At 40.2% G+C, this 13,102-nt stretch overlaps 1 protein-coding gene across 1 annotated transcript in view; it reads left to right on the forward strand.

Moving 5' to 3' along the window:
• The window catches only part of TENM4 (teneurin transmembrane protein 4), a 514,257-nt gene that overhangs the window by 354,101 nt on the left and 147,054 nt on the right, over nucleotides 1-13,102 (forward strand). The window contains exons 11-12 of the mRNA XM_072850823.1: nucleotides 6,275-6,376; nucleotides 10,952-11,146. Of these exons, the coding sequence (XP_072706924.1) occupies nucleotides 6,275-6,376; nucleotides 10,952-11,146 (297 nt within the window). The remainder of the gene's footprint in view (nucleotides 1-6,274; nucleotides 6,377-10,951; nucleotides 11,147-13,102) is intronic.

Raw genomic sequence — 13,102 nt, forward strand, 5'->3', positions numbered from 1 at the left:
ATCAGTATGTATGCAGTATCTCCCTGGGTTGGTAGATTAGTAGATGTGGCAATTTACTTTAGGCTGAACAGCTACATACATCTTCTCACAAGCACAGAGCAAAAGATTTTGAGGCTATTTCTTGTGTAGAGGTGGCGTAGGCTACTGGTTGAAGAGGCCAAACAGTGAGGACACCTAAAAAACCTGTCTCTCTTCTTTGCATCCCACTTCTAATATTGAATAGTCTCATTGGTACAACAAGTTTCATTTTCTTTGAACCTTCATTCCAGAAACTGAGATTAGCATTGATTCGTTAAAGTATAATTCTTATACTGCAGTGCTATTCCTACATGTTTCTGACAAGAAACACTGCCAGTTCCAGAACAACTCTTTGAGGTTATCGAATGGAAGACTTACATTTAAATTCATACAACCACACCGCACTGAATGGCATTTAATCAGTTCTTAGAAAGCAGTGCTGGTGCTTATTAACTCCCAGGAAAGCTACTGCCTTCAATTGCCAGCTAGATAACTATTTTTTCTTTGCCAATAGATAGTTGCCTCTAAATTCCTAGGGAATGATGATGCTTGGTGGCAAGTGTAGGCTATAAAATATTTATCTTTAACACACAATTGTGTTACTGCAGCCTCTAATAGGATTTGGTGTCAGGCAAACATCTGCCTTGGCCTCTGGCCCAAAGATATAGAAACAAGCTATTAAGTTGAAAGTTGCATAGTAAATAAATAAGGCGGAAATACTGTTAAAGTAGCTATACTGCTGACCAACAAACATGGTGAGTATATAAAAAAGAAGTCCATCAAGACTCTAACAATTTGTCTACCTCCTTAATATGTTTATTGTATTTCATCTGGATAAAGGTAATTCATGTAGGTAATTGTAAGCCAGGCTGACAGATCTTTATAGAGCTCACCACAGTAGAGTTGGCTTTCACGGGGCTTTTTGTCAGCAGCAAAGTGGTCCCCTGAGTAGACCATTAGCCTGGGAGCTTTGTCGCTGTCACAAGAGTCAGTTTATGATACGAAGCAAAGGGTGTACTTGTCTGTGCCTTAGATTACCAGCCTAAAAAAATGGGAATGGTAACAATTAGCAATTTCCTATTGAACTCGGTGATAGCCTTAAATGAAAGATAGTGTAGTGTGAAGTCTTATTATGGGTCTGGGCGGGATCGTGCCAGTTTATAACTTCTCTCAGGGTGAGGAGTGATTGCGGTGGGAAAACAAGCAATGAGATAAAGGTTTCAGCCAAGTTTCCCTCAAAATCTAGCAGCTGTGAGATTACTCGTAACTGGAAGAAGTCCCCTGAGACAAATGGCAAGAATCCCAAAGTATCGTCTGCAGCTGTAAGTCAACATGGTGCATGAAGTAAAGCCGGTTTGCTCCAGACCATGATCTGTGTCTTTCTCTGCTTTGATTATTAAAGCTGTTGAGCAGGAAGGACGTTAAAGAGCACTTCAGAAGAAGAGTTTTGCTCTTGGAGCAGTTTAGGCTTTCACACTTAATGAGTGTTCTCCATCTCTCATTTTTATGAATCTAGAAGCACTTTTGTACATCCTCCTTTTTCTGAGTGAGGTAGGCTGGACTAGGGCGGGGAATACCTGCTGCCTCAGACAAGGCATTTCTGTACTGTTCTCCAAAAGGAGACAGTGTGGATCTGAAGGCAGTGTGTCTCGTTATGTCATTTACTCCTCTCTCAGAGGAGATCTGGATGTTTACAATATTTATTCAGGAAATGACTTGTTTTTTCAGTTGCTAATTAGATTTGAAGCTGGCAGGACAATTACTTCCCTACGCAAGCTTCTGCAATCCCCATTTGAAGCCACACTGCCTTAAGTTTTGCTGGACTGTCCCCAGTGTGAGTTGTTTGCTTTTAGGAGGTTTGTTCCTGCTGCCGTTGGTTGTTGGAAGGTGGCATGGGAGCTGCATTTTCAATGGTCTCTTTGGACACGAAAGCAAAACCATATGAAAGCATCATGCATCATCCATTGGCTGACCCTCCAGTTAATAATCTTTGCCCTTACCGGCTGGTGTCAATCAGACCAGAGATTTGGAAGCCAAGAGAAAGCTGTGGGAGTCAGACTGAAAACAGGGAACATATATCTCTCTCTAAAAAAGAATTGTCTATGGTCTCACAGTGAACTTTAACAATTAAATAAAACAAAATATTGTCATGATTCTCTAAAGCAGTTCCCATGGCATTATTCATAAAAAAACATATGGAATTTCATGTATATTGGAAAATATCCTTATAATTCTCTGTAACAGCTTACAGAATAAGTTGTAGAATGGAGACTAGCACCTAGCCATAACTGCAGTGACATGTTTTTATTTATTGATTGACAATTTGTCACCTCTGTAGCAATGTTGACTATGGACATACTTAAAAGACAGATAATTGCTTTGTGCCACTAACTTAAGGTCTCCCTAAAAGTTAAGAGTTTGATCTCTTCCATCATCTAAGTCCCATTTGACAGTAATTAAGCTAAGTCCTAGCTTCTCCAATAGATGCTTTGATTCTTCATTCTTTCTAGGGTTCCCCCATGATGACTCCCTAATGTCTTATGCCAAGTCACCCACCACCTCCTGTTTAATTTGAAAGTTAGGTATTAGAGCAGTGTGCAGGGCTGTGTGTACGCGTACCATGTGTACATTTCAGAAGGGCCAGAAAGTCAAGTCAGCTCTCCAGCTGGCACAGTCTGCAACCACTGAAACTAAATTGAGTCCTGGGATGAAGAGAGAGGTTTTTATGGGAAGTCTTAAGTGCATATCCTCATCGCTTTTCAGAGCTGATTCTCAATAATGAAGAACTTTTGGGAGTGTGCAGAGACCTTAATTGCCCTGAGTCACACCAGGCAAGTTTGTATCCTTAACTGCTAAAAAAATGGTAAGTGGCACCAGCCACTGCAGGGGAAAAGCTTCTTTTAACTGCATCTCATCTCTATCAGGCAGGTTATTCCAGGGCAAAGTGAGCTGGTGTAAAATGAGAGCACGTTAGAAATGTTACTTTTGGCTATATTAGAAAAACAAGGAGCATCAGAAAAAGCAATGAAGTAGGATGAAGGTATTTTTAAGGGCCTACTCTATTATTAATAGTATAGGGTGGTCAGGCCACAATTAGGAGTTACTGAGGTGCTTCAGTGAAGAAGGTACAATGGGTTTCATTCACCTGTTTTTTTATTCCTTTTGTGTCAGTGGTATGCACATGGTATGATGCAGTTAGGGCACACTTGGCAAAGAGGAGTCTGGGAAATCAAGGATTGAGGAGATAGTGATATATGAAGTTATATGTGTGCATATCATTGCATTTTTGCAAAGTAAAATGCCAGATCTGTAGATGAACCACAAAATATACATGAATTTTTTTGACATGCGTTAGTGTCGGTCACTGTGGATGGGATCTGACCAAATATAGGTGTCTTTGATGACAATATCCACATCTGCACTAGTTGGAGGAGGAAAGGACGCACCACTGGAGTAAAGTTCATTAAATGGATTCACCCTAAGAGTCAGGAAAGTTTGGTTACCTAAACACAGGTATGCTCCATTTCTGTGATCACTCTGAACTTCTGGATCCCATTATACATAGTCAGTATACTGGACGAGAGTCAGATGGTTTAGCCTAGAGTAGACATCTAATTGATGTCCTGAGTCTTGCCCATCTTGTCCTAGCCATCACAAGTACATCAGCTGAACCACACTATAAATGCAAAATATTATTTCCAGTAACAAAGATTACCCTGTAGCTGATGTGGTGCATTGTTACACTTCGGAACAGCTGCCTTGCCTGATGCTACACTGCTTTTTAGATCTTGCTTTGATTTTTTATTACTTTGCATAAATACCATTTATTATATTACATAACTATACCAAGCAAGTTGTATGGGTATTTTCCTCCTTTTCAAGGACTCAATTTAGTCCTTTAAAGCAAAAGCTGGAAAAAAGCTTTTAAAAAAAGTTTTTAATATACTATAGGTGTTGTCATAACACTAGGAGTCTGTCCTGCATCAAGCACTGACACAGGTATTCCCATTGACTTCCAAGGTCATGCATATGTAACCCCTATGCAGTGTTACTACAGCTTGCAGACCTGACCCAGAATGACAGTGTGATGGTGAGGTTTCATGAAAGTACTAAGTACTGCGCTGATGCTGAATAGCGTGGCCCTACTCCTTCTGCTCCCAGTTTTCAGGCAGTAGGAAACAGTTCATGTGTTTTTTTCTCTGCTGCATTACTTTTCTTTTGCCACCTTTTGAGCTTAACCAACTCACTGAGGGGTTTGACAAGTGCCAGAACCAGCACAAGAAGAGCGAGCTTAGACTTGTACCTAGGATGAGAGGATTAGAGGGAAAGGGCTGACCTTTTCAGCAACAGGACCTGTTAAATCTCCTTGCCCGTCTCAGTATCTTGTTTCACAGTATTCACGCTCTGTATGTTCTTCATATGTGTAAGTATGTGTATGTGCATAAATAAATAACTTTTTTTTCTAAATTTCTGTATATATTTCTTGAAGAAAAGGAGAATATAAACATTGTAAAAAAAGCATAGAGAAAAAGGCATAAAACAAAGTTATTTTCATTTTCAGGAGGGAAATTAAAACATCACTAAGTCCTGAAAGTTGTATACATATGGGCTAATATTAACTTTTCATTTACAGGATAGATTTGTGTTTATACCTGCTATTAAGTGAGAGATAGTATACCTAAATATCAGTATAAATGCACAAGGCCTGAGTTGCTGTTTCTTTATTCTGGGAAGCATGGTTGCTATTTGTTTGGAATAAAGATGGTAGGTCAAGCCCAAAGTGTTGACTACATGCTGTGATTGTATTTCCATACACTGGAAAGTGAATATCTGCTTAACTGTAGAGCCTAAGTGTTAGAAAACTCACAGCAGTTGCTTGTACCTTCCTTGCTTCATGGAGCTATCTGATTGTGAGATGCCTGATGCCAAGACTTAAAACATAAATGCTTGAAACTGTTTTTATTATTTAAAACTGCTGTTGCCCTTTATAAATTAATAAATTACACCACATCCTTTAAAATGTCCTTCAGAAACCTCTGTTGTTTGGAGAACACCCATCCAGAAACATGCTTCCTTTCATTTGTGATTAGAAACTAATCTGCACATCTCTGCTGCAGCTGTTTCTCTTCACTTGCACCGATAGGAAGTTTACAAATATCTTTGCTACCACAAGGCCTTGTGAAGTACATTTATGAAAGCGCAGTCATTATTCACATGGCTGAGATTTCCACCCCACTCCATGATAGAGGCACCACCGCTGCCCCTCCTGCATAACTGAATCCAGTTTTAATGTGATACGCATCTCCCTCAGAGAAAATGTGAAATAATAGTGTGGAATGAACCATGGTATTCCATCATCTTTCCAAGCCCCACTCACATTTACTCATTCTTCACTCACAGTTTAGTCAAGAAAATAAAATTATTTTCATTCTCTTTTTGATATGTAATGTTTACCAGCTTGTGTTCTTTTATGAAAGATAATTTTTAGCCCAAATATTCTGAATTGTCCTCAAAATAAAAGTGCTAGATCACATTTTGCTTACCTATTAACTTTCCTTGAAAGATGAATATCCAGTGTTTTTGCCAAAGTTAGGGAATTTAAGATGATAACTAGAAACAGAAGAAAGTGTGGAATAGTCTCATTCCTGTTCCTCTTCCTCATTCCAGTATTAGCCCCAGCACTTTGGGCTCTTTGTATATTATTGCAGAACAAACCAGAAGACATATGGTTAGAAATAATCCTTCAACAGGCAGTCAGGATGAACCGAGGGTCTGTGTTCAGTAACTTCACAGGGGAACATTTCTATCATAGCTCAGCTCTGTTTGGCACAAATAAATGCCCCAAATTCACTTACCTGAGTCAACAAAATCGGACCAAAGGTGCATGTTGTGCCATGAGAACGGTGTGTATTGCTTCTCTCCAATAAATTCAACAAGGGAAAATGGGTGGAAAAATAAGCAGGAAGAAAAGACATTTGGCAGTTTTCAGGTACTGAGTGAGGAACAAAGCCTGGTGGGTGCTGAGCAGCTGCCATTTAATCACAGGATTTGCAGTTGCCCAGCGCTAATGTGTTACGGTTGAACCACCCATTGGTGTAAATGGATGAGAGCCGTTTAGTGGAGCTCAGATTCATGCTTTCAGCCCCAAGTGCAGCGATTGCTTTGAAGTTTCAGCTGTCCTGCCATCCAGAGCCCTCCCAAACTCAGAGGTGTTTTCTTGCCTAAAGAAGTATCTGAATTCTCTTTTCTTTTCCAGAATCAGTGGATAATTGTCCCAGTAATTGCTATGGGAATGGAGACTGCGTGTCTGGGACTTGCCATTGCTTCCTTGGCTTTCTAGGCCCTGACTGTGGCAGAGGTAGGAATTTATACTTGATTAACTCTTCCCCTCTCCCCTTCGGTTAACATTTTTCTTGTGGAAATTATATTCATCCCTGTGCCTTTTGCAAAGTACGCCTCACCCAGCTTGGGGATGCTGCACTAGAATGGAAACGGGTCAGACCTGTGGATTTGTTTGCTACTAGTCATGATTGCTGTGACCCTAGCAACAACACAACCCCCTAGCTGCATATGGACAGGCAAAATGTCACATTGGGAATTTTCTCTCTGGAAGTGGCTTTAGAAAACATGACTTATAAATGTGGCATTATTGTTTGTTTAGCAGAGCACTCTATCATTGTGTGGCACGACCCTATAACGATACTTTCTTTTAAGATGCTGATTATACAAAAAGTAAGTACCTTTTTCATTGCTGCAGGCCTTGCAAGTCTGCCTGAGCTATGAGTGATCGCTGGCAGCCTGGCTGTGGGGAGCAGAGCAGGGTTAGAGTAAGGCTAGGAGTGGTGTAATGGCAGGAAGAACTGGATACTCTGGCCAAAAGTGAAAACATTGGGACGACTGGGAAGGAGGCTTGCCCCAGCAAACAATATAACACATTTTTCTGCTCAAGTGAAAAGTATTTTTAATAAATGGTTTTGGAAGGATTTTCATTTGACCTGAAATTTTTAGGTTATTTAAACATTTAAAAAACAAACTGAAGTACTTTTAGTAAGAACACATTTCAGACCGAGAAATCAAAACGTTGCATGTGGGAAATGCCAGAATGCCGTGCATCAACCTTTTCAAAGCCTTTTTTGGCTCAAACAGTCCAACAAACTAAGTGCAGATTTATAAATTTGGGGAGGGAGGTAGTGTAAAAATTTAGTGCCCACACAAGGAGCTTTGCTAAGGCAACAGGTCAGGCCTTCACCCCAGCCCATTGCTTCTTTGGAAAGCAAGCTGGCTCCTTCCTGAGAGAGAGAGCTAAACTCTGTCCAACCCCATGTCCTCTCCCCCTCCAGCTGGGCTTGGGTCACATCACTGTAGCCCAGCCAAGAGATAAGGACGGCCGCACACCCCGCAGGCGGGGAGCTCTCTGCTGAGGTCCAGGCTAAAACCCTGGAGGTGTTTCAGAGTTCACAGCCCAGTAAGATGGATGTGGCAAGCTGCATCCCTGAGAGCTGTTATGTCAAACTTCTTGCTGACTCAGGTTACACTTGGTTTGCATTTCCTTACACTTGGTTTGCATTTCCAAGCTCCTTTTCAAATCCTTAGAGCTGGAGACAAAAGGAGGGGTTTTTCAATCTCCCACAGCATATTCCTACTCACACCTCCTAACTTTAGGTAGGGGCAGAAGTTCAGGGTTTGTTACCCTCAAGGCTCCCTGTAGAGTCAGTGGAGAAGCAGAAGCTCCTGCAGTGTGAGTCAAAATATTTAAACTTTTGTTCTGAATCCACTTTCAGAGGAGCTTACCTCCCTTCATGGGTTATATACCTAGGTTTCTCAGGCACTTCAGCTGAGCCACGCGAGTATCTCCCATTTCACTAGAGTGCTTACTCTGGCTGATATGAACACCTTTTAGTCGACTCTGTCTTTTGGTTCAGAATCATCTGGGTTCAGATCACAGATTACTCTCTGCCTTTAGGAAGACAGATTAATACCTGGAGTGTCAAAATGATACTTGTGTATGCATTTCCACCCAGTGGCCTTGTTAAATGGATCATCTTGCCATGAGCGTGAGATACGAGGGCCCCAGCGTTGGCTTTCTGTTGGTTTTCAGGGGAATCTAAGATGCTGCTTTTGACCTACAAATCTCTCGGAGGGCAGCAACTGTGGCATGTGTAAGGCTGCTACAATACCCGTCTGCAGCCATATATCGGTCCTTGTACTGAGCAGTAATCCTTAAATAAGCAGGTCTCTGCCCACGTGAAGATTTCTAGGTCATAATTTTCCTGGGTGTTCCTTTGTTTCAATTCAGCCTTGTAATTCACCATCCAAATAGGTGGGAAACTGTGGAGCAGAAAGCCCTTCTGTTTTTGATAATGGTTAATCATTAGCATAATATTAACCAATTATTTTAAACCAAGTAAATGAGAACAGAGGTGTATTCACAGGCCTTTTGGAGGCCTACTTGAACATGGAGATGGTGTTTTAAAGTTCTGTGTAAAGTAAACAAACGAATGATCTTACTCTCTGATGCTAAACTTTACAAGAAAAGTGGTGTGCATTTGGGTTATTGCTACCATAAGCACACTAGAGAATTACTATAATTTCGACATCTTAGGTATTGTTTGTTGGAATCTGAATGATCAAACAATAATTATATATCTTTATATACAGAAAAGAGTTGCACAAATAGCAGTGGAAAAATCCAGAAACCTCTCTTGTCTTTATTCCTTATGGTATGCTACAAAGGAGGTCTTGTTCTTGCCATTGCCTTGACATTTGCAGCAGCAGCACTTTCCAGGTTATGCTGAAGGTGTTCTCCATAGAGGGCTCTGTAGAGTACCAGTCTTATTGCAGATGGCCAGTAATTTATCTGATCTTGTACTGAGTGATCAGCTGTCTTGTCAGAAAACATGTAAGTCTTTCTCAGCAACCTCTCACTGGTTAAAGGCAATTATTCTTTCTTCTTGTTCAAAAGAGCTGTAGACTATCCTCTTCCAGAGCCTTGAAAGAACAGGCCCCATTACTGCGCATTTGAAATTTGAGATGGGGGGGCGGAAAATTCCATCAGCCTAGCTGAGAAGTGAAATTACAGAGTGAGTTTGTTGTGAACCATGCACACAACACGATGTATCTTAAACAATTAATGTCTTGTATTGTATAAGTAGATATGATTCTGTGATTCTATATCTCCTTGCAAATGATGTACGGGAAACGCACCACTGCAATGTGCTTCCTTTAAAGTGAACAGAGGGCTCCTTAGTAATAACAGTTGCCAAATTCCTTTATTTTCTAAAGCTCTTTTATCTTGGTCAGGCAAATATAGTTCACTGCATATCAAACTGGCTTAACAGTCAGAGCTGGCAATGCTTTGTATTTTATTGAGGTTGATATAATTCTGTAACACTCAAACCGACTTGACTGTAAGGACACATGGAAACAACACAGGATGTGCATTGTGCGATTACTATCTGAAAAGGTGGGAAGAGAAGGAGAGGAATGTTTCCCTTAACCATGTTAATACCTCTTCCTGCATATAACCAGAGACAGGAACGAAGCAAAAGAGGTACATTGTATTCATCACATGCCTAACTCAGTTGAATTAAGCAGCAGACTGGAATATTCCTTTCACATTTGTCCTGCATAAAACCATTCATAAATTGCCTTTCTGAGGGGCAGATGAGAAACCCAGCTGCTCTCACCTAAGGATGATGTGCAACAGTGAACAAGAGAAGTCTGTGTTGAATATATGTCTTTGCAGCTGAGTTTCAGCAAAATGAAATGGAAGAGAACAGGGCTTAAGCAAGAAGTTTCAAGGGATAGTGAACAGGGGAAGGCTATTGTTTCTGAGGGACAGAAATCAGCCACTTCCTTGGAAAAATCAGAACAGAGGACAAAAGGAGCATAAGATGGCAGGTATGGAGAATGGAAAAGGGAGAAAGCATCATCAGAGAGGAGCTGAAGGAAGCTTAGAGGGCAGCGATTACCAAAGCTTTGGTCATGGAGGCTGGGGTCTGGTCCTTGATGCCCTCTCCTTCCTTGGGGAGCCTGCTCTGTATCGTTCAGTTCATCGCATCCCACTCTGCCTGACATTTTCCCAATTTAGCTCAGAAAATGCTTAATCCTGGGATCCATCATGCCACAGCTTGAGCTTGTCATCTTCCTCTTCTCCCCTTTGTCACAGAGAAGAAATCCTGTATCTGGTTGGCCTTGAGAATCAGCCGACTTTGCCAGAAACAAGGACAATTAAAAAATCCTTTATAAACTGATACAAAGGTCAGAGGATAGATTTGGAGAACTTTTATTACAGGGAGCTTGGAAAGACTAGAGGCCAGTTTTGCATTGTATCTGATGACGAATGGAGTCCAGCAGAGGTGATAACCAAAAAAGGTGGCTGGAGATTCAGTTGATGGTATGACATGAGCTAAATCAGGGAAATAGTCTCATCGTGGCATTCTGGACACTGAGAAAAGCAAATGAAACCCATAAAGCTGAGAATTACAACAGAAAAACAGGGGAGTGATTTGTGTACAGCTAAGGTCCACAGCAGAGGCAGTGTCAAGGAAAGGAAGAAGTCTGGCAGCAGGTCAGGGATAGTGCTAAGCAATCTAAGGTCAGTGGTGCTGCTGAAAGAAGATACCAGTACATTGAAAAGTCAGAATACAAGAAAATTCTGAGTTTAGTTAGTGAAAAAAAGTATTAAAGACACAAAGCGAGGACATATTCTAACTCAAGAGTACTGTTTGTTTGTTTTAAACATTCATAGGAGAATAGTTAACAGCTGGGTGTCATCCATGTAAAAGAATTGGTTTTGGCAAAGAAAAGAACAACGTGTCCCACTGAAGACTGTGTATGAAGACTATAAATCCCGTGCTGGACTTGTGCTCTTTTTTGAGGTGAGAGCTGTGAACAGTTGTGTTTTAATGTGATTTCTATTATCTTTCCCCAGCCTCCTGCCCAGTGCTGTGCAGTGGCAATGGGCAGTACATGAAGGGGAGGTGCTTGTGCCATAGCGGCTGGAAAGGAGCAGAATGTGATGTCCCGACGAACCAGTGCATTGATGTCTCCTGCAATAACCATGGCACGTGCATCATGGGGACCTGTATCTGCAACCCAGGATACAAAGGCGAGAGCTGTGAAGAAGGTATTTGCAAGATACATTCAATTAGCCTTTTGCTTTGATTGTGGTTATATAATTACATGGAAGGACGCAATTCAGAATAGGACCGGCACTTATACAGAACAGTAATAGCCACCTTAGAGATACAATAGATGGATGCAACATAAAGATGATATGTTGTAATAACTTGTCATTAGCTATCATATTTGTTCAATAATTGGATGAAAAGCCATCAAATGCTTCGGATAGACAAATCTAGTTGAAAGACCAGAGCATCTAATCATACATTCAAATGTTCTTATTAAAGCATCATTTCCATTTACACATCTAAATGTATAATTACTTTTACAGTGCTTTCTTCTCTGCTATGTTATGCCAAGCAATTTCAGTTGCTTACATGCACAAAATGGTGGTGTGTGAGAGAAAGTCCCTGATTCTTGTCAGCTTTAAAAGCTTAGAAATTCTCAGGACTTGAATTAAATTCTGCTTCAAAATCAAGTATTATTTTAATGGCTCTTCCATAGCTTTTTTCTCACATTAGCCCCCAAACATTTTTCATTTACATTTAGATTTGTGGCTCAGAAATACGATGCCTTTTAGCACTTATCTTTAATCTTTTTGTGTAGGAAGTCACCTGCCACCATAAACCTTTATCTTCCTGAGTCTGTGACTGCTTCTTATTGCTAAATGAAAAAATGTAAGTGTACAAATGATTCGGACAGTTATAAAAATGCATCCAAAAGTGCCTGATTTACAGAATAATGTTCAGCACTTTTGAAAATTATTCTCAAAATTCTATGCAGATGACCTGAAAAATAATTATGGTTAAATTGCGCTTCTCCAAATGCATATATAAGGCCTCTGCATCACCTGATAGACTTAAACCATTAATTTGATACATGTATAAGAATCACTATGGCTTGAATTAATTTATGGTTGTCTTCATGCATGTGGGATAAAGATTTATCTGAAATGGCTTTATTTTACGGACAATGAAAATAGGCTGAATTGGATTCAGATGTTCAAATGGCATCTAATCTAGCAATTCTTTTGATGCGTTAAATGTATTGGAGTGGGACATCTCTGATGTAACATGGCTTCAGTGTCAGTAAATGTTAGAGATGAAGACAGTATCGGCTCTGTAACAATAAGCCATCTCTTGAGAAAGCTTCATTTTGGCTTAAGAAAGCACAATTCAATGAAGCCGTGGGGCATGCAAAACCCAAAGATGGTGACTACTGAAGTATCTTTAAAGCATCTCCGTAGAGCTCGTATTTACTAGATCATATCTTTACCGCATAAACAGAAATGAAAAGATCCTGATTTTGCCTCCAGCCAGACGTGTTTAACGTGTGTAAATCAGAGTAAGATTTGCTCTTTTTCTAACAGGAACCTTTTTTCTCTGGTCATGTTTAAAGCAGAAAAGCCAGGCACTACTCAGTTATTTTACGTTATCACTGTGGCCGGGGACAGTGTCAGTCCCACTAGGTAAAAACTTGGAAAAAAAAAGAACAAAGAGAACATTATTTTTCTTATGAGCTGTTTAGTATTTTTCCAAGTATGCATTTGTTTTTCATATTCAAGGCGTAATTTGTATTGTGTTGGGGGGGGGAATTAACTCAAAAATATGCCATGTGGGAAATCTTCAGGACATATATATATATTTAGATCTAGTAAAAAAGTTGATTTATACTATTTTTTAAATTGCTTTTGCTTTTTAATTTCTCTTTTAAGAAGGACCATCTGGTATTGATTACTTTTTGTTATTTCTCAGTTCTCGTAGCTTCACTGCTTAGTCCATGTTTATAATGGGTTTTCATTCCAGGGTTTCTTCTGTCTTTTCTTTTCCCCCCATAGAAGTTCAGCAATGTTTATAAAACATCAGCCAACAATCTTACATGAGTTTTTCTTTTCTCCTTCCTTATTTTATTGGCCCATATTTTATAAAGCATGGGCTAAGCCAGCTAGACATTAAAGGGA

Source organism: Ciconia boyciana, chromosome 1 (assembly GCF_034638445.1).
Source record: "Ciconia boyciana chromosome 1, ASM3463844v1, whole genome shotgun sequence".
Lineage (NCBI taxonomy): Eukaryota > Metazoa > Chordata > Aves > Ciconiiformes > Ciconiidae > Ciconia > Ciconia boyciana.